The following is a 24,502-nucleotide window of genomic DNA, read 5'->3' as shown; positions in this document are numbered from 1 at the left end:
GCCAACATTCATGAACCACAAATTCAAAAGACATATGCACTGTTTAAGCATACATTCAGAGAACAAAAATATTGCCACCACATCAAAATAATTAAACTATTATAAAATTCAGAATTCATGCAATTCTTTCAATTAAGCACGTTTTTATTAAGAGAGGTGATGGATTCATAGGACATTCATAACTTTAAGGCATAGACACTAAGACACTAATGATCACAAGACACAAACATGGATAACCATAAGCATTAAAATTCGAAAAACAGAAGAACAATAACAAGGAAATCAAAGAACGGGTCCACCTTAGTGATGGCGGCTCTTTCTTGCTCTTGAAGATCCTATGGAGTGCTTGAGCTCCTCAATGTCTCTTCCTTGTCTTTGTTGCTCCTCCCTCATGATTCTTTGATCTTCTCTAATTTCATGAAGGATGATGGAGTGTTCTTGATGCTCCACCCTCAGTTGTCCCATGTTGGAACTTAGTTCTCCTAGGGAGGTGTTTAGTTGCTCCCAATAGTTTTGTGGAGGAAAATTCATCCCTTGAGGAATCTCAGGGATCTCATGATGAGTGAGATCTCTTGTGTACTCCATCCTTTTCTTGGTGATGGGCTTGTCCTCATCAATGGGAATGTCTCCCTCTATGTCAACTCCAACTGAATAACAGAGGTGGCAAATGAGATGGGGAAAGGCTAACCTTGCCAAGGTGGAGGTCTTGTCCGCCACCTTATAGAGTTCTTGGGCTATAACCTCATGAACCTCTATTTCTTCTCCAATCATGATACTATGGATCATGATGGCCCGGTCTATAGTAACTTCGGACCGGTTGCTAGTGGGGATGATTGAGCGTTGTATGAACTCTAACCATCCTCTAGCCACGGGCTTGAGGTCATGCCTTCTCAATTGAACCGGCTTTCCTCTTGAATCTTGCCTCCATTGTGCGCCCTCTTCACATATGGTTGTGAGGACTTGGTCCAACCTTTGATCAAAGTTGACCCTTCTAGTGTAAGGATGCTCATCTCCTTGCATCATAGGCAAGTTGAACGCCACCCTCACACTCTCCGGACTAAAATCCAAGTATTTCCCCCGAACCATAGTGAGATAATTCTTTGGATTCGGGTTCACACTTTGGTCATGGTTCTTTGTGATCCATGCATTGGCATAGAACTCTTGAACCATCAAGATTCCGACTTGTTGAATGGGATTGGTAAGAACTTCCCAACCTCTTCTTCGGATCTCATGGCGGATCTCCGGATATTCACCCTTTTTGAGTGAAAAGGGGACCTCGGGGATCACCTTCTTCAAGGCCACAACTTCATAGAAGTGGTCTTGATGCACCCTTGAGAGGAATCTATCCATCTCCCATGACTCGGAGGTGGAAGCTTTTGCCTTCCCTTTCCTCTTTTTAGAGGTTTCTCCGGCCTTGGATGCCATAAATGGTTATGGAAAAACGAAAAAGCAACGCTTTTACCACACCAAACTTAAAATGTTTGCTCGTCCTCGAGCAAAAGAAGAAAGAAGAGAGTAGAAGAAGAAGAAATGAGGAAGAGGGAGATGGTGGTGTATTCGGCCAAGAAGGGTAAGAAAGGGTGTTTAGGTTGTGTGAAAATGAAGAGTTGAAGAAGGGTATTTATAGGAGAGAAGGGGGTAAAGGTTCGGCCATTATGGGTGGGTTTGGGAGGGAAAGTGGTTTGAATTTGAAGGGTGAGGTTGGTGGGGTTTTATGAAGGATGGATGTGAGTGGTGAAGAGAAAGATGGGATTTGATAGGTGAGGGGTTTTTGGGGAAGAGGTGTTGAGGTGATTGGTGAATGGGGGAAGAAGAGAGAGAGTGATGGTAGGGTCCTGTGGGGTCCACAGATCCTGTAGTGTCAAGGAAAAGTCATCCCTGCACCAAATGTTGCTCAAAATCACGTTTTGAGCTATTTCTGGCGTTAAACGCCGGGCTGGTGCCCATTCCTGGCGTTTAACGCAGGTTCTTGCCCTTTACTGGCGTTTAACGCCAGTCTGGTGCCCCTTTCTGGCGTTAAACGCCCAGAATGGTGCCAGACTGGGCGTTAAACGCCCAACAGCTAGCATTACTGGCGTTTGAACGCCAGTTTCTTCTCCTCCAGGGTGTGCTGTTTTTCTTCCTGTTTTTCATTCTGTTTTTGCTTTTTTCATTGTTTTTGTGACTTCTTATGATCATCAACCTACAAAAAAGATAAAATAACAAAAGAAAATAATTAATTATAAAACATTGGGTTGCCTCCCAACAAGCGCTTCTTTAATGTCATTAGCTTGACAGAGGGCTCTCATGGAGCCTCAGAAATGCTCAGAACCTTGTTGAAACCTCCCAACACCAAACTTAGAGTTTGAATGTGGGGTTTCAACACCAAACTTAGAGTTTGGTTGTAGCCTCCCAACACCAAACTTAGAGTTTGACTGTGGGGGCTCTGTTTGGCTCTGTTTTGAGAGGAGCTCTTCATGCTTCCTCTCCATGATGATAGAGGGATGTCCTTGGGCCTTAAACACCAAGGATTCTCCATTCACTTGAATGATCATCTCTCCTCTATCAACATCAATCACAGCCTTTGCTGTGGCTAGGAAGGGTCTGCCAAGGATGATGGATTCATCCATGCACTTCCCAGTCTCTAGGACTATGAAATCAGTAGGAATGTACTGGTCTTCAACTTTAACCAGAACATCCTCTACAAGTCCATGGGCTTGTTTTCTTGAGTTGTCTGCCATCTCTAGTGAGATCTTTGCAGCTTGCATCTCAAGGATCCCTAATTTCTCCATTACAGAGAGGGGCATGAGGTTCACACTTGACCCTAAGTCACACAAGGCCTTCTTGAAGGTCATGGTGCCTATGGTACAAGGTATAGAAAACTTCCCAGGATCCTGCCTCTTTTGAGGCAGTTTCTGCCTAGACAAGTCATCCAGTTCTTTGGTGAGCAAGGGAGATTCATCTTCCCAAGTCTCATTTCCAAATAACTTGTCATTTAGCTTCATGATTGCTCCAAGATATTTAGCAACTTGATCTTTAGTGACATACTCATCCTCTTCAGAGGAAGAATACTCATCAGAGCTCATGAAAGGCAGAAGTAAGTCCAATGGAATCTCTATGGTCTCATTTTGAGCCTCAGATTCCCATGGTTCCTCATTGGGGAACTCAGAGGAGGTTGGTGCACGCCCATTGAGGTCTTCCTCAGTGGCGTCCTCCTCCTCTCTTTCCTCTCCATATTCGGCCATGTTGATGGCCTTGCACTCTCCTTTTGGATTTTCTTCTGTATTACTTGGGAGAGTACTAGGAGGGAGTTCAGTAACCTTCTTGCTCAGCTGACCCACTTGTCCTTCCAAATTTCTGATGGAGGACCTTGTTTCATTCATGAAACTTTGAGTGGTCTTTATTAGATCAGAGACCATTATTGCTAAGTCAGAAGTATTCTGCTTAGAACTCTCTGTCTGTTGCTGAGAAGATGATGGAAAAGGCTTGCCATTGCTAAACCTGTTTCTTCCACCATTATTGTTATTGAAACCTTGTTGAGGTCTCTCTTGATTCTTCCATGAGAGATTTGGGTGATTTCTCCATGAAGAATTGTAGGTATTTCCATAGGGTTCTCCTAGGTAATTCACCTCTTCCATGGAAGGGTTCTCAGGATCATAAGCTTCTTCCTCAGATGAAGCATCCTTAGTACTGTTTGGTGCATTTTGCATTCCAGACAGACTTTGAGAAATCAAATTGACTTGTTGAGTCAATATCTTGTTCTGAGCCAATATGGCGTTCAGAGTGTCAATCTCAAGAACTCCTTTCTTCTGACTAGTCCCATTGTTCACAGGATTTCTTTCAGAAGTGTACATGAATTGGTTATTTGCAACCATTTCAATCAATTCTTGAGCTTCTGCAGGCGTCTTCTTCAGATGAAGAGATCCTCCAGCAGAGCTATCCAAGGACATCTTAGATAGTTCAGAGAGACCATCATAGAAAATACCTATGATGCTCCATTCAGAAAGCATGTCTGAAGGACATCTTCTGATTAATTGTTTGTATCTTTCCCAAGCTTCATAGAGGGATTCTCCATCCTTCTGTCTGAAGGTTTGGACTTCCACTCTAAGCTTACTCCATCTTTGTGGTGGAAAGAACTTTGCCAAGAAGGCATTGACTAGCTTTTCCCAAGAGTCCAGGCTTTCTTTAGGTTGAGAATCCAACCATATTCTAGCTCTGTCTCTTACAGCAAAAGGGAATAGCATCAGTCTATAGACCTCAGGGTTAACCCCATTAGTCTTGACTGTGTCACAGATTTGCAAGAATTCAGCTAAAAACTGATGAGGATCTTCCATTGGAAGTCCATGGAACTTGCAATTCTGTTGCATTAGAGAAACTAATTGAGGCTTAAGCTCAAAGTTGTTTGCTCCAATGGCAGGGATAGAGATGCTTCTCCCATAGAAGTCGGGAGTAGGTGCAGTAAAGTCACCCAGCACCTTCCTTGCATTGTTGGCATTGTTGTTGTTTTCGGCTGCCATGGGTTCTTCTTCTTTGAAGAATTCGGTCAGGTCCTCTAAAGAGAGTTGTGCTTTGGCTTCTCTTAGCTTTCTCTTCAAGGTCCTTTCGGGTTCAGGATCAACTTCAACAAGAATGCCTTTGTCTCTGCTCCTGCTCATATGAAAGAGAAGAGAAAAAGAAAATGTGGGATCCTCTATGTCACAGTATAGAGATTCCTTGAAATGTCAGAGGAAAAGAGAAATAGAAAGAAGAAGGAGAAGAAGAATTCGAACTTTAATTGGATAAGGTTCGAATTGTGCATTTAGAAGGAGTGGTACTCCATAAATAGAAGGATGTGAGAAGGAGGGAAGAGAATTTTCGAAAATTCAATCAAAAAGATGTTGATAATTTTCGAAAATTGAAGTTGGAAAAGAAATCAAGTGATTTTTGAAAAAGATTTTGAAATTAGAAATTAAAAAGATTTGATTGAAAACTGATTTGAAAAAGATATGATAAAAAAATATGATTGAAAGGTTATTGTCTTAAAAAGATGTGATTGAGAAGATATGATTTGAAAACCATTTTAAAAGATATGTTTTGAAAATTATTTTAAAAGATTTGATTTGGAAAATTAGTGACTTGCCTAACAAGAAAAGATATGATTCAAACATAAAACCTTCCTTAACAGAAAAGGCAAAAAATGTTCAATCAAATCATTAATTGTTAGTAAGTATCTTTGAAAAAAGGAAAGAAATTGATTTTGAAAACATTTGATTGAAAAGATATGATTTGAAAAAGATTTGGTTTTGAAAAACTTTGAAAACTTGAAAAAAATTGATTTTGAAAACAAAATCTTCCCCCTAGCACCATCCTGGCGTTAAACGCCCAGAATGGTATACATTCTGGCGTTTAACGCCCAAAATGCTACCTTTTTGGGCGTTAAACGCCCAACCAGGTGCCCTGGCTGGCATTTAAACGCCAGTCTGCCTTCTTCACTGGGCATTTTTGAATGCTCAGCTTTTTCTGTATAATTCCTCTGCAGCGTGTTCTGAATCTTCAATCCCTTGTATCATTGACTTGAAAAGACACAAATTAAAAATATTTTTGGATTTTTAATAATTAAAATGCAACAAGAATCAAATAACAATGCATGCAAGACACCAAACTTAGCAGTTTGTATACTACTGACACTAATGAACTGAAAATGCATATGGGACACACAAAATACTCAAGTCAATAGAATTCAAAGATCAGAGCAAGTGAATCATCAAGAACATCTTGAAGATCACTAAGACATATGAATGCATGCAATTGACACCAAACTTAGGATGAGACACTAGACTCAAACAAGAAATATTTTTGAATTTTATGATTTTTTTAAATTTTTAAATTTTTTTGTGTTTTTCGAAAATTAAGTGGAAAAAGAAGGTATCAAAATTCTTAATGAGAATTCCAGGAATCAGTGCAATGCTAGTCTAAGACTCCGGTCCAGGAATTAGACATGGCTTCACAGCCAGCCAAACTTCCAAAGAAAGCTTCGGTCCAAAACACTAGACATGACCAAAGGTCATCCAAGCCTTAGCAAATCACTGCTCCAAAAGCAAGATTGATACGAAATCAACAAGCTCTTGTGGTGATAAGTTGAAACCTCGGTCCAATCAGATTAGACATGGCCTCTCAGCCAGCCAGATTTCAACAAATCATCATGAAACTCTAGAATTCATCTTCAAGAATTTCGAAAAAAAAAAATACCTAATCTAAGCAACAAGATGAACCGTCAGTTGTCCAGCCTGAACAATCCCGGGCAATAACACCAAAAATTTGATGTTGTTGCCGGATCTTGGCACTGATGTTACCAAAGGCTTGCTCAAAACTAGAACAATCCCCGGCAACGGCGCCAAAAACTTGGTGCGCGAAATTGTGAACTATACTTTTTCACAACTCTCATAATCCCTGGTAATGGCTCCAAAAACTTGGTGCGCTCAATACCATGGCATTACACAACTTCGCACAACTAACCAGCAAGTGCACTGGGTCGTCCAAGTAATAAACCTTACGTGAGTAAGGGTCGATCCCACGGAGATTGTTAGTATTGAAGCAAGCTATGGTCATCTTGTAAATCTTAGTCAGGCAAACTCAGATATATATGGTGATGAACGAAAATAACATAAAAGATAAAGATAGTGATACTTATGTAATTCATTGGTAGGAACTTCAGATAAGCGCATGAAGATGCCTTCCCTTCCGTCTCTCTGCTTTCCTACTGTCTTCATCCAACCCTTCTTACTCCTTTCCATGGCAAGCTCGTATAGGGTCTCACTGTTGTCAGCAGCTACCTCCCATCCTCGCAGTGAAAGCTAATGCACACACTCTGTCACAGTGCTGCCAATCACCGGTGTGGTTCCCTCCCCTACCGGAATAGAATAACTCTTTTGCGTCTGTCACTAACGCCCAGTAGGTTACAGGTTTGAAGCACGTCACAGTCATTCAATCATTGAATCCTACTCAGAATACCACAGACAAGGTTAGACCTTCCGGATTCTCTTGAATGCTGCCATCAGTTCTTGCCTATACCACGAAGACTCTGATCTCACGGAATGGTTGGCTCGTTTGTCAGGCGAGCACTCGGTTGTCAGGCGATCAACCATGCATCGTGCAATCAGGAATCCAAGAGATATTCACCAAGCCTCAAATGCTTGTAGAACAAGAGTGGTTGTCAGTCACTTTGTTCATGAGTGAGAATGGTGATGGGCGTCAATCATCACCTTCATCATGTTGAAGAACAAGTGATATCTTGGATAAAGAACAAGCGGAATTTGAATGAAAGAACAATAGTAATTGCATTAATACTCGAGGTACAGCAGAGCTCCACACCTTAATCTATGGTGTGTAGAAACTCCACCGTTGAAAATACATAAGCATAAGGTCTAGGCATGGCCGAATGGCCAGCCTCCCAATGATCTAAGAACTAAAATGTCCAAAGATGATCTAGAGATCTAAAAGTGATCAAAAGATTTCTATACAATAGTAAAAGGTCCTACTTATAAGAAACTAGTAGCCTAGGGTGTACAGAAATGAGTAAATGACATAAAAATCCTCTTCCGGGCCCACTTGGTGTGTGCTTGGGCTGAGCAATGAAGCAATTTCGTGTAGAGACTCTTCTTGGAGTTAAACGCCAGCTTTGGTGCCAGTTTGGGCGTTTAACTCCCATTTGGGTGCCAGTTCCAGCGTTTAACGCTGGGATTTCTTGAGGTGACTTTGAACGCCGGTTTGGGCCATCAAATCTTGGGCAAAGTATGGACTATTATATATTGCTGGAAAGCCCAGGATGTCTACTTTCCAACGCCGTTGAGAGCGCGCCAATTGGGCTTCTGTAGCTCCAGAAAATCCACTTCGAGTGCAGGGAGGTCAGAATCCAACAGCATCTGCAGTCCTTTTGAGTCTCTGGATCAGATTTTTGCTCAGGTCCCTCAATTTCAGCCAGAAAATACCTGAAATCACAGAAAAACACACAAACTCATAGTAAAGTCCAGAAAAGTGAATTTTAACTAAAAACTAATAAAAATATACTAAAAACTAACTAGATCATACTAAAAACATACTAAAAACAATGCCAAAAAGTATACAAATTATCCGCTCATCACGTTGTCATTTCATCCTCTGCCGCGATCCCATGGAAAGATAGCCGCTGTGAGTGATGGTGGATTAGCCACGATCAGAGAGACTCGGCGAAATCCACAAGCTTAGAGATCTCTGCCTCCTACATTGGTTATACTGGCATGGGTACTCACCACTGTTATTGGAGCACCACACTCTTCTCCCTTCCGCTCCACGAAAGCGCTGACTTCGACGCTGCTCCTGGTAACATCATCATCGTGGAATCGCCGCAGATTGCGACCGTTCTTGTAACACCCTACTATATAGAGCTTTACGCTTAAGTCATAAAGTATAGGTGGTGAGATATTACGACCTCTAAAATAAAATATACACACATATAATAGTTGAAAGGATATAATATTCAAGGGGTCTTGAAGGTTGGTTAAGAAAAAATGTAAAAGATAAAAGTGCAACTCTCAAGATAACGTTTACTTGTGTACGAAGAAGGATACGAATATATATATATATATATATATGTGTGTGTGTGTGTGTGTGTGTGTGTGTGTGTGTGTGTGTGTGTGTGTGTGTGTGTGTGTGTGTGTAAGAGTAGAGTGCTAAGGATACATAATAATCAACCTCCAGGCCCAACTTGCAAAGCCAAGGCCAGCCGGAGAATATTTACATAAGTATATACAATCCCAAGTTCCAAAGTGTTCAAAATAAACCTTCGTTCTCCAAAAGCCTCTAAGAGGAAGAAAAGCGAAACATAATAAGGAGAAGTTTATATATATATATATATCAAAACACCCAAAATACAAAGTCCCAACTCAGCTGCGACAGGAACTCCAGATGCCTAACGAGGCGCTTCTCGACCTACATCTGAAAAATGACAACATATGTATGGAATGAGAACTGGAGGTTCTCAACATGGTCAAGGTGCCCACGTACATAAGATATAAGGTCTAGAGACAATCCTAGAATTTTGACACTCAGATTTAAAACTTAAAAATATAAAACGGGAAACCATAAGCATGGTAGTCATCTAAGGTTCTTACTCTTAACTAAACTCTAACTAAAACCCTCGATTCTTTGCCTTCCTCAATCCTCCAAACCCTAGTGGAACCACACAGACAAACAAAGTAGATAAATACAAACATAAGTAGAGTACAGTTATTGTAGGTAGCAAGTATGGCTCGTAAGCATAGTGATTCACAAAGGATAACCCAATTAATGCACAAGCAAACAAAACAAACATATGCATATGATGTATGCTTGTCCTATGGCTGATGATATCATCTATCAGTTATGTAGCCAAACTCAACATGTCTTGGTAGCTAACCTTGGATAGAAACCCCATTGCGGAGCAAGTGGGCCTGAGCCACAGCCCCTTGTTACTACACACTTAACCCAGAGCAAGTGGAATAAACCACTAGTACTGCTACTACCCAGGCGGGTGTTTAAAAGCTCAACCTAGAGTAAGTGGAATAATCTACTACTGCTGCTACTACCCAGGCGTCACAATCACTGACCTGGAGCAAGTGGGGCGAACCACAATCCTTGCTACTGCCCAGGTATCTCAATCACTGATCTAGAGTAAGCAGAACGAACCACAATCCTTGCTACTGCCCAAGTTTCACATTCAAAAATTCATTATCATTTTTGTTATCATTTCAATTCTTTCATATTCATTCAAAATTCCATCATTAAACTCAGTTTTCATAATTCTTCGTCCTCATCTCATACCCAGAGCAAGTGGACAATGCCACTGCCTACTACCCAGGGTTCACATATCATATTCATTTACAAACCATCATTTCTGCACTTCCTCAATCATAATTCATTACTTCAAACTTTTCTTCTCTGTTAAGTTAACTCCTTCTCTAAACTTACCCCTCTCCCTATGATTAGAACTAAGTTTCAGGGTCTTAGAAAGTAAAAATAGAGGTTTAGAAGTTTGAAATAATGTTTAAATAAAAAAACACAATATTGCTGGAAAAAAAGGATCCCACGTATGCAACCATGTTTCCACGAACACAGAAGTGCATTTTTCTCACTCGCGTACGCGACCCTCTGCTCGTGTACGGGAGCCCCCTTGACTCGAATTGATTGCTCGCATCGCATGCGAGTGTCCGCGTATGCGACCCCTTAAGTTCACGTCCTCGCGTATACATGCATGCTTTCGCATACACGGGACATCAAACCCAAATGGAATGCCTGCATCGCGTATGCGAGTTCTGCAGAATGGCTAAAAATTGTTAAGTGCTGCAGAATCCACCTTTACACACCAAACTTTCGACGTGCATAACTTTTTCATTAGAAATAATTTTTAGTCCGTTCTTCAAATGGTGTAAACATCACGGACTCAATTTTCATAAATTTAAAAAGATTTAGGAGTCCGGAAGTCAAGTTATGGCTCGCCGAAGTTCAGCCAAAAATAAGCTTTTCTCAATAAATCTCAAACTTCTATCTTTATCAATTCCTAACTCAATACTAACACTCCAAACGTCTAAACAGCACCAAAACATACCAAACCATTACCTCAACCTTCTCATTCATTCCATTACACATTAATACACAACTTTATCAATTTCTCTCTAATAATTCACATTTAATACAACTTTATACTCCATCAACGAAGTATCATTATTATTCATTAAAATCATGATCTCATTAACCATCCACCACATTTATATCATTAGCCAACATACCAATTATCCACATCCAATCAACATATTTCATTAACTAAAACCATTAAAACCACTAAATATGCACCCATCATATAATTCAACCTATCCTAGGTCGTCTAGCCTAAGTTCACAAGACATTACATATTACATACGAGAAACCAAAATCATACCTTGGCCGATTTCTCCCTGGTGCACGGAATTGTAAATCACACTTTTCACAACTCCATTACAACTAACCAGCAAGTGCACTGGGTCGTCCAAGTAATACCTTACGTGAGTAAGGGTCGATCCCACGGAAATTGCCGGCTTGAAGCAAGCTATAGTTATCCTGTAACTCTTAGTCAGGAGATTAGTGATAAAAATGATTTCGTTTGTAAAAAGTAGAAGAGCATGAAATGAATGATATTTGTTATTCAGTAATGGATAACAGGTTGAGGTTTTAGAGATGCTCTGTCTTCTGAATTTCTGCTTTCCTATTGTCTTCTTCTTCCAAACACGCATGTTCCCTTCCATGGCAAGCTGTATGTTGGTGGATCACCGTTGTCAATGGCTACCATCCATCCTCTCAGTGAAAATGGTCCAAGTACAGTTTCTGTACGGCTAATCATCCGTCGGTTCTCACTTGTGTCGGAATAGGATCTCTCTATCCTTTTGCACGCTGTCACTGCGCCCAACATTCGTGAGTTTGAAGCTCGTCACAGTCATCCCGTCCCAGATCCTACTCGGAATACCACAAACAAGGTTTAGACTTTTCAGATCTCAGGAATGCTGCCAATTGGTTCTAACCTCTACCACGAAGGTTCTGATCTCACGAGTTTGAATGCTCTGTTGTCAGGAGATGCAAGTCAAACTCGTGGATTAGAAACCCAAGAGATACGCACTCAAGCTGTCGCCCAATGACTATGTTGAGCTCAGATAGAACGGAAGTGGTTGTCAAGCACGCGTTCAAAAATTTGAGAATGATGATGAGTGTCACAGATCATCACATTCTTCATATTGAAGTACGAGTGAGTATCTTAGAACAGAAGCAAGCGTGATTGAATAGAAAATAATAGTAATTGTATTAATCCATTGAAACACAGCAGAGCTCCTCGTCCCTACCTATAGGGTTTAGAGACTCATGCTATAGAAGGTACAATATGAGATGTAAAATATCATAAATTCCAAAATGAATCTCTAAAAGTAGTTTTTATACTAAACTAGTAACCTAGGTTTACAGAAAATGAGTAACTAAGTGCAGATAGTGCAGAAATCCACTTCCGGGGTCCACTTGGTGAGTGTTTGGGCTGAGCTTTGAAGCTTTCATGTGCATAGGCCATTCTTGGAGTTAAACGCCAGCTTCGGTGCTAGTTTGGGCATTTAACTTCAGTTTTGGTGCCAGTTCTGGCATTTTACGCCAGAAAAGGGTCTATGGCTGGCGTTTAACGCCAGTTTGGGCCATCATATCTCGGGCAAAGTATGGATTATTATACATTCCAAGATGTATTCTGGAAAGCCCAAGATGTATACTTTCCAACGCAATTGAGAGCGCGCTAATTGGGCTTCTGTAGCTCCAGAAAATTCACTTCGAGTGCAGGAGGGTCAGAATCCAACAGCATTTGCAGTCCTTTCTCAGCCTCTGAATCAAATTTTTGCTCAGGTCCCTCAATTTCAGCCAGAAAATACCTGAAATTACAGAAAAACACACAAACTCATAGTAAAGTTCAGAAATATAATTTTTGCATAAAAACTAATAAAAATATAATAAAAAGTAACTAAAACATACTAAAAACTACCTAAAAACAATGCCAAAAAGCGTATAAATTATCCGCTCATCACTCCCTATGCCAAAGACACCTCAAATGGGAAAAATTACAAGCCTCCACCACCAAATATTCAGCACCCAAAGATCAATCAAGCTTCCAATCTCCTTAAATGTGTTCCAAATTCACGTATACACTGGATACATATTACCACATTCGTATACACAAACTTAATGCTCAACCACAATTAATCAAGGAATTCACTAGGATTAGAGAATTTTTACCTTATACGTGCCTTAATCAAACAAAAGTTTGCTAATTCCTCAAGCTGATTTGACCCTAAAAGATCAAAATAACTAAATATTTCAATACCCAACACATTGGATTTTCAAAATTGGAAAAGAGAGAATCAAAACTGAAAATGTGACTTCATTACCAAATTGATGACTGGGATTTGTAGAGCTCGATGCAGTGGACATAAGGTCGCAAACGGTGCAGCGATCGGAGTTTCGGATTGAAAGTTATGATGAAATGAAAATTTGGAGCCAAGGGTTTTATTCTTCTTCACTCTCATCATGTCTCCCTCATCTTTCTTGATGTTGCTGATTACGAAGGCTTCACTAAGTGTGGAGTGTGTTTTTAATGGTTGGGCTTGGGCCTATTTGGCCCGGTTTGACAGGTTCGGCTCGTTGGCCCAATTTTGGGCCAAAATTTTTTAAATTAGTGTCAAAATTCGTATTTTAATTATATTTTCCATTCTAAACTATAAAATTTAATCTTCTAATTTCTTTAAATAATAATTAATTTATTGGTTAAGTATTTACTAATTTTCAGGAATTTACAGTTCTCATCCCTCCCTATCATGTGGCATCGTCCTTAGTGTTGATTGCGACTATGTGGTGTTGCCTCGCATCATCATTTGTGATGATTGTCCATGGGTTCGGCACCTCCCATGGTAGAAATTGCCGTTCGTCCTCCCCTCCTACATCACGATCTATCCTCAAATCTCCTCTGCGCGCCATCACAGATTCGAACCCAACTTTTAATCTCCTTCAGTCCACACAGTATCGCTACCACCAGGTCCATTTGTAACTTTCTCATTGTTCTTGGTCGTATTTTGTTGGAATTGTATTATAATCGTTTGTTTCTGGAAGTGTTGGATCTGTGGTGGTTGGAAAATCTGGAATTGAAACTTCAAATCTATGTCCTGCTATTGCTAAATTGTTGGGTGATTGATATCTGAATTTAGAGTTTGCTTCTTCTAAATCAATTTTTTGATCTGAAATGTTGTTTGATGCAATATATGATAATACTGGTTGAAAATTTGGCTATTAACGATGCAAGAATGCTAGCTCGAAGGTCAGCCAATCTGCCATTAGATTGCACTATTGCCAAAGCTGGAACCAGGTCAGATCGCGATCGATCAGTCCCTTGGCGACCTCCTAAAAACGTTGAGCCTCTGAAGTTCCTTTGGCATTCCACAACTTCCAAATATAGAATCCACCAATAGTCATTTGCACCATCAAACTTGGAAGAGCATCATGCCAAGAAAGGTGACTTTAATCTGAACCACCATGGGAAGCGGTGATCGCCGCCCGTATGGTGTTGAATGAAAGTACCATTTGATACGATATTGTATCAAGAGATAGAGAGAATTGGATAGAAAACATAGAGAATAGAATAGAACTCATAGAATTAAGACCAAGAGGGAAATTAGAGTTTTCAATTACATCATGCATATTTATACTATTACATCTTATTCCTATTTATAACATAATTTTCTAAGTGAGCTATAGGTCCAATACTAATCCTAACAATCACCCATATATCACTTCTGTTTTCCTTTCAACCATTTATATTTTTTAATATCATTTAGTTGTAATATTATTGAAAATACATAGTATTATTGTGAATCATAAAATATAAAATTAAAAAATTAAATATTAATTTCAACTATTAAAATATTATATTCAAAATTGCATTTCATCTAATAGTTTCATATTTGTATTATAATATTTAAATATAATCTAAAAAGAATAAACAAAAGTGACTATGTAAAAGAACAAAGATAAAGATAATAATATGAAATCAAATAAATAATTTGAATTGAGTATTTTCATAATTTTACTTAAAGTCCAATTTATATATAAATTTTTTATGTGGTAAATATCAAATATGTATCCAAAAGATTTTAGCGCTGATAAAATGGTACCTGACTTTTGTTATTAATAAAATAGTCTTTGCATGAACTTCAAATTTGACAAATGTGTTCTTAAACTCGTCAGAGCATATCTCTGATGAGAATACTGCTGAGTTGGCTATCATATTTTGCTGAGATGGCAGCCTTGTTCATTAATAGACTAAAACTCCTAATCTCCCTCCTTTTGAACCCTAATCTCCCCCTTCCCAAAACTCCACTCAACATGTTCTTTGAGAATAATCATTGATAGACTAAAACTCATCTTCAATCGAATCCCTAAATTCAGCAACCTTTTCTTTATGCTTTTTGAACTACTCATGGTTTTTTCACTGCTTCTCACTCTTGAACTTCTTCCCACACAATAAAACTCCTTCTCACCACCCTTCTTTCCCCTCTTCTGCCTCCTCAAACCATAAATCATCCTCCCCGTCTTCGCTCTTATCCACCTTCGCCCACTCCAGAATACACCTTGTAGAAGCCTCTACCAGAATCGGAGTAGCCGGAGAAGACGATATTGGAAAATCAAAACACCAACCCCTTCTTTTTGGAATCCTAATCTCCCCCTTTTCCAATACACTCTCTCACTTTAAAATGGAGCTCAACATGGTCTGCTCTTTTACCGTTGTCCCCTCGTTTAAACTTATTATCCGCCATTCCTATACCTTTACTACTTTCTCCTCAGCATCACCTCGTTGGTCTGTGCTTTACGGTGGCTTACTTCTCTCCCTACGATTAAGCGTAAGAATAGACACATACAGCAGTGGCATCCCACTCATCGGCCTCGTCTCTGTGCCTCTTGCCGGTAGCTGTGCCTCGTCTCCTCACCGCCAGTGGCTGCTTGCAACTGCTTGCTTTCTCGTCTCCTCTGTTTGTGTTGAAGCTGTCATCTTGGCTCCGTCGTGGCTCGTCTTCTCTGCTTTTACCTCTGCTTCTACGTGCCATGCCTCTTTTGTTTCTGATTCTCTTCTTCTAGCCTTGTTTGACTCTACCTCTTGCTTATGTGGTATATGTGTTGAGCTTTATTTATGTATTTATTTATTATTGAATATGAATCTGTTTGCTTTCCCTTTTAGGTGAGCTTTATTGTCATTAATCTTTTTAAATTGTAAATCAATCTGCAAATTTGGGACAACTCATATGCGTTTGGGGATCTTTCGTTAGATTAGGGTTCAGGTGATTTTTTTCCAAGTTTGAGACAACTCAGAGAGTGCGTTAGGGAGGGGGATTAGGATTCCAAAAAGGGAGAGTTTTGGTGTTTTAATTTTTTAGGTTGGATTGGGTTGTTTAATTAATCCAACTAGGTATATACATTAATAAGACTGCCATATCAACAAAATACGGTGGTCAACTCAAGAATATGTTTGTCAAATTTTAAGTTCTTTCAAGGACTATTTTATTAATAACAAAAGTTGAGTACCATTTTATCAGCGCCAAAATCTTTCGAAAATCAATTTAGTGTTTACTTTATTTTTTATTTTTTATAATTATTAAATTTTAAATTAATTTATATATTTTATAAAATATATATCTATTTTATTCTCACCCAACACACTCGTTTAAATTTAGTTATAATATAATAGATTTAAAATTTTGTGGTAGCCGAGCTCATTACATACTGTCTTTAAATACGATCCTGTATATGGATTAAAATTTATCGAAACATCACCTATATAAATCAATTTTCTCCTTCAAAAATATAATCTATTTAGCTTTTTTTGGTTAATTTTTCTTCATTATGTAAAATTTTTTTTAGGATAAATTAAATTAAAGATTGCATTTAATTTGTTGTTTTTATTTTTTAGTATTTTTATTTTTAAAATTTTATAAAAAATAAATAAAAAAATAAAATTCTATTGTGTATTTTTATTGTTCTATTTTTTTCTTTACAAAAATCTAAAAAAAACTGAAATATCCCAAGATTAAAATGCAAATAGAAGTAAATTAAATTTAGGGTAAAGTACTAAATTGGTCCTCTACGTTTAGCCGTAATCCTGTTTTGGTCCTTAAGGTTTAAAGTGTCATATTTGAATCCAAAAAAATTTATTTAGTTTCAATGTAGTCTCACCGTGAGGTCAAAATTAAATAATTAACGGAATGTCATACATAAAAGCAGTATAAGAACAAGATCAATAATCTTGTGAATAAGCACAAGATCCAGATACAAAAAAATCAACCGTAAATGTATTAATATATTTATTTATCATTCTTTTTAGTTTTATAAAAAATATTTTATTTAAATTGTAAAAAAAATAATAAATAAATATATTGATATATTCACAGCTAATTTTGTACTTCTAGAATTTGTATTTTGTTCTTATACAATTGTCATATAAGACATTTCATTAATTATTTAACCTTAATCTTACCATAGGACTATATTAAAATTAAATAAATTTTTTTTAAATTTAAATAAAACAATGTAAATCTTAAAAACTAAAATATAATTACACCCAAATTTAAAGAACTAATTTAATATTTTACCTTTAAATTTATTTTCTGGTACTTTGATCAGAAACCAAGTTGAACGTTTACCCTCATCACATATAGTCAAAGGAGGGTGGTAGGAGCCACAATCTTATTATTCTTATAGCATTTAAAAAGAAAAGAAAAGAAAAGGAGAGAACCAAATTCACTACGTCTCATTGATTCATTCATTCACTTAACTTCACTCTCTCTCTCTCTCTCTCTCTCTCTCTCTCGCTCTACTACACGAGCAACATGACTCTCGTTGGGGTCTTAGCTTTACAGGGATCTTTCAACGAACACATAGCAGGCAACTTCTCATTTTCCCTCGCTTTTTATTTTTCCCTCACGTTCACTCGCTCTCCTCACTCAAAATAACCAAATACTTCCTAGTTCGTTAGAATCTTAACATAATTTCATATAAGGGTGATTCCGAATGAAAATAGCAAAAAAAAAAAAAACAGCATTTGCAATATGTGCAATTTTGTGACGTTGTTAATTGTGCTTGTTGTTGGTGTGTGGCAGTTCTTAGGAGGTTAGGGGTGAAAGGTGTGGAGATTAGGAAGCCAGAGCAGCTTCAAAATGTTACTTCCCTCATCATACCTGGTGGAGAAAGCACCACCATGGCCAAGCTTGCTGAGTACCATAACCTGGTATGTATCTTGCATGTTTTGTGTTTGTATTTTTAATGCTTTGCAACGGTTTCTTGTTACCCCATTTGGAATTTATGTGTTTTCTGTGCCATACTGACATAAATTTACATAAACTTTGTGCTTGTTGGCCTTGTATTGATTGTTGGTTTCATTGGATTCTTGCTATTAAATGATTTAACTTTAGTTTGAGGTGTCTTGGGGAGAGAAAATGGTTTCTGATTTGATTAACAAGAGGAAAAGAATGCAACGGAAAGTGATTTTTGTAATGTTTGGTGTTGGCTTTGTCCAGCATCGGGAACTTTATTGAGAAGTAAAAGAATTCTGGCTTAGGTGATATAAACGTGATCTAAGAAGGGCATGTTATGTAGAGGCTCCAATTAGGGGAGTGGATCAAATGAAGGATAGTCTTGTTGCTAGAATTAGAGAGCGACACAAGAGAACCTTGGAAGACATTATTGATTTAACTAGAAATGGGCTAAGCACAGATATGAATTATGACAGGACATATGGCGTTGCTATATTCGGGTATTTCTTGATTTTGAATTCGTGTAACTATTTTGTGCTTCCGCACAGAGGAGTGAGAACCATGTTAGATAATTGACGTTGAACTTGGAATGTTTTTATGTCAGTTTCCTTCACTTCGAGAGTTTGTGAAAATGGGAAGGCCTGTTTGGGGAACCTGTGCAGGGCTCATATTCTTGGCTGATAAAGCTACAGGTTGGTTCTTTCTCTCTTTTACTTCTTTCCCTGCTGTAGAAATTTTGGATAGTTTATTGTTTTTTAGTCTTAACCACATAGAGGGTTGTCCTGTAGCTGGAGGTAGAGGGGGACTTAAGAAAACTTTAGAGGACTTTGTGAAAAGAGATTTAAGTATAACTGGTTTAAATACATATATGATTTATGGTAAGACATTTTGACATTGTTTTATTCATGTAACCGATCACACATAGTGAGACAATGCTTAGTTGTTGTTGTTGTATTGTTTTTTGGTTGTAGTTTGCATTCAACCTAAACCATCTGAAAATGAGTACTAAAACTCTTAAATGTAAACATTATTTCAGGACAGAAGACTGGTGGACAACAACTGGTTGGTGGACTTGATTGTACTGTCCATAGAAATTTCTTTGGCAGCCAGGTAATTTATAAAGCCATTGGCAACTACATAGACTTAAATGAAAGGCAATGTTTACTACATCTTTATCTGGAAACGTTGGACATGAAAAATTGTTCTTAATTTTTTTTTTTCTGCTGAATGGCCTGATATTAATGGGCAAACTTTTCAGTTTCTGTGATGGCAACTTATAAGTAAAATTAATGGCTATAAGGAATATTTATCAACTTATATATTTTGGAGGCTTTCAAAACTATCTCCCTCCCTCTTGTGTTCAGGTATTCTCTGTACTCCATTATTGATTGAGGTTTCTTACTTTCAATTTAGCTATTCAGAGTAGACTTTATGTAAGAAAACCTCTCATGTTCTAGAATTGGGAGTGCATTTCTTTTCAATTATAATTAATAACAAGTAGCTTTCATGGGATCTTTGTGTTAGTATTGACTATTGGCAAATACTATGTGATACAGAATTATTTTTCCTAAAAATTTAGAGCACTGAGCTGGATATACAAACTTTGCACTTCATCTTCTTGGTCACTTTTAACCAAAAGGCATAATGATTCAGATTCAAAGCTTTGAAGCCGAGGTTTTAGCACCAGAGGTTGCATCAAAAGAAGGCGGTCCTGAAACTTTTCGTGGAGTTTTCATTCGTGCTCCAGCAATCCTTGAAGCTGGGCCAGAAGTTCAAGTTCTGGCTGATTATCCTGTCCCTTCTAACATATCAACAAGTCCCTATTCCTCTGGTGAAGAGCAAAAGGTTCGTCAGTTACAGATTCATCCAGGCAAAGCTTTCAAGTTCCTGTGTTAGGAATGTGAAAACCAAGGATGAAATCTTTTGTATTATTGATTCTCCTCCTAATTAGTTCTATTGAAGTTTTAAATTATATCTCTAGATAGTAACCATGTTATGACTTAAACTTCATGTCATTAGTCTCTTAAGTATATTATGCCTTTGTTTTCTTTCTAGGCCTATTTCGTCGGAATTAAAATCTTTCAGGTGTTGATATTCCTAAGAAAAATATTCCGTCTTCTTATTCGTAGTCTAATTCGCCTACCTATTTTGATAACAACACTCCTTGCTTATTACTATTGCATTCAACCAATTTTGCAAAATAATGCCTTGCGTTTAAGATTGTTTCCCATTTTCTTTGTGCTTGTGACAGGAGAATGTTGAACAAAGTAAAGTTATAGTTGCTGTCAGACAAGGGAACATACTAGCCACTGCTTTCCATCCTGAATTGACAGCAGATACTCGCTGGTAGATACATATATGTTCTTTTTTTTAAAAAAGAAAATAATCTGTAGGTCCTTATGGTTTAGCTTAAATATTTAATCATGCCTCTAGAGTATAGAATTTTTTTTAGTCAAGTCCCTATATTGAAATTTTTTATTAATAAAATCCCTAGAACAATATTGTTACAAAAATTTCGGTTAAATTGAATAAACTGCTACGTTCAACCTTACAAAGTTAACTAGGAACACATTGAATTATACAAAAGTTAAAAACATTTTGAAATATTAGGTAGTTTCAAAGACTTGATTAAAAAATTTTATGCAATACAGGGATTTGATTAAAAAGTTTTAAATTATAAGGATGAAATGAGTTACATTGTATTGACTTACAGGATCATTAGGCCTTCCTTTTTGAGCCATTAATTTTCAAACTTTTATAGGTATGACATTCTAATTTTCCAACTTTGCAGGCATAGTTATTTCTTAAAGATGGCAAATGAGATTGCAGAGACTTCAAATAGCCAACTCCAACTCCAAGTTAATATAAATTATAGCCAAAAGCAGCTGAATGAACTTCCAATCTTCCAATAGAACAGGCAATGATCAAGCTTATCATGGCAACTATGGATGAATATTTGTTTATTTAGTGATGTGCAATTTCCTTTGAAAATGACGTTGGATAAGTTTTATAGTCATGGGATGTCTAATGATTTTTTTAGGCTGTGAATAGCTAAATAATTAGTCTTTAGTCATTTTTTTTCTTTTTGTTTTTAGACCTATTTGTCTCTTTCTGTACCTCTAAAGGATTCACGAAAACTCTCTTTTTACCAAGTTTTTTTTTTTTTTTTGAATAAAGTGACAAATAAACTTCTGAAAATATACACTTCGAATAGATTAGTCCCTTAAAAAAAAATACTAATAAAGTTTTTCACGATAACAAATATGGACACACTATCTTTAAATTAGTCTTTATGATTAGGATAGAAAGTCTTAATTTGAACCAACTTGTCCACGTTTGTTATTTTGGAGAATTTTATTGGTATTTTTTTTTAAGGATTAATTTGTCTGAACTGTAAATTTTTAGGGGGATTATTTGTCACTTTACTTTTCTTTTGTTATTTTCTTTTATTGGTGGATGTATTGTTAATTTTTAACTTTTTAATTTATTTTTTTATTTTTTTTCATATTGAGTATTGACCATTCATTTACATATATGCGATCACATTTAGAAATGACAACACTATTCAAATTTGCGAGTACCCACCCTATTCCTACCCACTCGGGCAAGTAATTACTTGTCTCGGTGCCGGACGGGATCTTATACCCAATCCTGTCTTACTTTGGTATATATATAATTTTAATATATAATATATGTAAAATAATTAATAATATTGTATCAATTTTTTAGTTTTTATTTTAATTTATGTTATGTATGTGATGATGATTATATAAATTTTAAAATTTTATTTTATTTTTTTAAATTTTAATAATTATAAGAGGCATGTAGAGACAGGGTGGGTTTCATTTTTACCACTTGCATGTAAGAACAAGATAGGTTCTATGCAGGTTTTTGTAAGGTGAAGCAAAATCGAATATGGTAAAAACCCGTCCCTACCTGTCTATTGTTGCCCTTAATCACATCCTAAGACAATGTTAAACAACTTCCAAGTGAAAATATTATAAAATGTCCCAAAGATATAAAAAAATGTGTCTTAAATTTTATAATATTACATTTAGCAGTATTCGTATAAAAATTAGACAAATTCTAGAGTATTTAAGAATACTCTACATGGTTTTAGAATATTTCTAAAGATCCTAGAAGATCTTAGAAAATTCTAGAAGGTCATAGAATATTTTAGAAAAACGTAAATATATATAAAAACACAGAATGATTTATAAGAATCTAGAAGAGTTAAGATAAATATAAAAAGTAAGACATTTGTAATGAAGGTTTTAGACACTTGATCTAGACCTTTGATTAGATTTAATTCTAATCGTCCATTTAGGAGGAAGATGACTATAAATAAAAGTGAGAGTTTTGGTTTAGACTGTGTAAACTATTTATATAAACACTTGTGTAACAAAGTGTTATTTCTACCAGAGTTTTATTTCTCGTGTTCCCTTATATTCTTATCTTGTTAAATATTATGGGTTGGATTGACTTGGTCTTAACTCAAGAGGTTGAGTGAGTTCAAATACATATAGTAGCGTTGGAGTGTATCGAAGGCCTTGACAATTTGGCATTAGAGTAAAGTTTGAGATGGAGCAAATGGTTTGTGAATATGACTTCTAGTGTAACCATGAAGCATGTTAAAACCCAAAGAGAAAGAGATATTATTTCTTTTCAATGAAAAAGTAAGAAGGTGCGTTTTTCAAGTGAACAAAAAGGTAAATACTAACTTCTCAAAAAAGAGAGTTTTTTTTTGTTGGAGAATGTTTTTATTTATTAGGATGTTCACTTCTAAAAGATAGAACATGATAAGAAGATCTTAGAGGCTCATGTGTTGGAAAAATTAGATACTTTTAAGATTGATTTTCTCTTATAATTGTCGGTCGAGATTTCGCCTCTTCAAACCAAACTTGAGTCTCCTCAAATAGGTTCAAGACATTCTCAAATTTCTCTTCTATTTGGCACATGCTTTCTTTGAAAGTATCTAATTCTCCCACTACATGAGCCTCTAAGGTTTTCTTATTATGTTCTATCTTTTGGAAGCGGACATTCATATTTGATAGAACATTTTCTAACAAGAAAACTCTCTCTTCTAAGAAGTTAGAGTCTTTACCTCTTGGCTCAATTGTAAATGCACATTCTTACTTCTCCATTGAGAATGAATAACATCTTTTTCCTTTTAGGTCTTAGCATACTCCATAGTCACACCAAAAGTCATTTCCACAAATCACTTGTGTTTCCTCTCAAACATTACTCTGATATCAAATTGTCACGATGTTGGACACATTCCAATGCAAATAGGTCAGCACTTGGATTCACTCAACCTCTTAAGTTAAGACCAAGTCAACTTAACTCTCAATATTTAACCAAAAAAGCTAAGAACACAAGATAAAGAAAGCTTTATTGAAAATAACACTTTACTAACACAAGTGTTTTTTACAAATGGTTAACACACCCAAATTCTAACCGTTATCTCCTTTTGTAGTCATCCATCTTTTAAATGGATGATTAAAATTAAATCTAATCAATGGTTTAGATTGAATGTCCAGAATCTTAGTTACAATATCTTACTTATTATATTTATCTAAACTCTTCTAGATTCTTCTAAACTACTTGATATTCTTATATACATATTCACGTTCTTTTAGAATATTCTATTACCTTCTAAAATCTTCTAAAACCTTCAAGAGTCTCCTGGGACTTTCCGAAATGTTTTAGAACATTTTGAAACTAAAACATTCGCAAACATTTGTCCAAGGTCGTGACAACCGACAAACAAAGTCATTCCTAATGAAAATAAAAGGATTTTTTTTCTTTGTTCGAAAATGCAAGAGAACAATCCAAAATGGCACATAATGAACACTTAACATATCTACATATTTAGGGTGCGTTTGGTTTGCATTTTTATTTTTAGTGGTTTTTGTTTTCTTAATTTTGTGAAAAAAAAATAAAAAATAGTGAAAATAATAAAATTTTATTTCCTGTTTTCACTTTTTCTTTCATAAAATCTAAAAAATACAAAATACTAAAAGTAAAAACAGAAAATAAAAATACAACCTTAATAATCGACATGAATACTTCTCGTTAGGCTTGAATCGAGGGACTGGCTTATCTCAACAGTTTCAGCCTTTAATGACCTCGCAACTAACCAAAAATAAAATGTACAAACTCAAAAGATTAACTTATCTGATATCAAAATCATTGGTGATGCATTTGGGGAGTTTATTCAGTGATTTATTTTAATTTTACTTAAATACAACTAGCTTTTAAAAACATCAGCCACTTGCTGGTAAAGCATTTAAGATTGACTTGTAACATAAAATATTAACTTAAACGTTCGGACAAGGAAGTCTTATTTTTCTCGCTCGTCTCCTTTTTCATGACAAATTCAAACGAGAACAAAGTTTCGTCCTTTGCGGGTATCACGTAACATTAGGTTTTGCTGATAGCTTATGTGCTCCTATAATAATAATGAGCAATACAAGATATAATTCTATCAGCACAAAATGATCATTTTAGTAAATAGAATCCAAGATCCCAGTTAAGCTCAATAACCACAAAATCCATGTTTTTCTAAGAATTTTGGTCAAAAAGAGAAAGAAAAACTGATTCTAAGGATGTATTGATGAGTTTGCATTTTAGAAAATTTAGTGAAGGGAAGAAAATCATTCTCCTTTTAAATCAAAACT

At 36.5% G+C, this 24,502-nt stretch overlaps 1 protein-coding gene and 1 non-coding gene across 2 annotated transcripts; both read left to right on the top strand.

The window, feature by feature from the left end:
- Positions 1 to 3,983: 3,983 nt before the first annotated feature.
- On the top strand, positions 3,984 to 4,091 carry LOC130978054 (small nucleolar RNA R71). Its single transcript, XR_009085718.1, has one exon. It is a non-coding gene; the product is annotated as a small nucleolar RNA R71 (small nucleolar RNA).
- Positions 4,092 to 17,281: 13,190 nt separating this feature from the next.
- LOC130973462 (probable pyridoxal 5'-phosphate synthase subunit PDX2) lies at positions 17,282 to 21,327 on the top strand. The gene is made up of 7 exons (XM_057897999.1): positions 17,282 to 17,454; positions 17,670 to 17,797; positions 18,427 to 18,514; positions 18,859 to 18,932; positions 19,476 to 19,667; positions 20,074 to 20,168; positions 20,614 to 21,327. The coding sequence occupies exons 1-7, from the start codon at positions 17,400 to 17,402 to the stop codon at positions 20,732 to 20,734; spliced, it is 753 nt and encodes a 250-aa protein (XP_057753982.1). The 5' UTR covers positions 17,282 to 17,399; the 3' UTR covers positions 20,735 to 21,327.
- The last annotated feature ends 3,175 nt before the right edge of the window (positions 21,328 to 24,502 follow it).

The sequence above is a fragment of the Arachis stenosperma genome, chromosome 4, assembly GCF_014773155.1.
Source record: "Arachis stenosperma cultivar V10309 chromosome 4, arast.V10309.gnm1.PFL2, whole genome shotgun sequence".
Lineage (NCBI taxonomy): Eukaryota > Viridiplantae > Streptophyta > Magnoliopsida > Fabales > Fabaceae > Arachis > Arachis stenosperma.
The sequence above is the reverse complement of the archived record's forward strand: the minus strand, read 5'-3'. Positions and strand labels throughout refer to the sequence as shown.

Excerpts from the sequence above, each read along its gene's own strand:
- LOC130973462 (XM_057897999.1), top strand. The coding sequence starts at position 17,400 with ATGACTCTCGTTGGGGTCTTAGCTTTACAGGGATCTTTCAACGAACAC. Across the intron at positions 19,668-20,073 it reads CCTCTGGTGAAGAGCAAAAG|GAGAATGTTGAACAAAGTAA; the intron begins GTTCGTCAGTTA and ends TGCTTGTGACAG. Across the intron at positions 20,169-20,613 it reads TTGACAGCAGATACTCGCTG|GCATAGTTATTTCTTAAAGA; the intron begins GTAGATACATAT and ends CCAACTTTGCAG.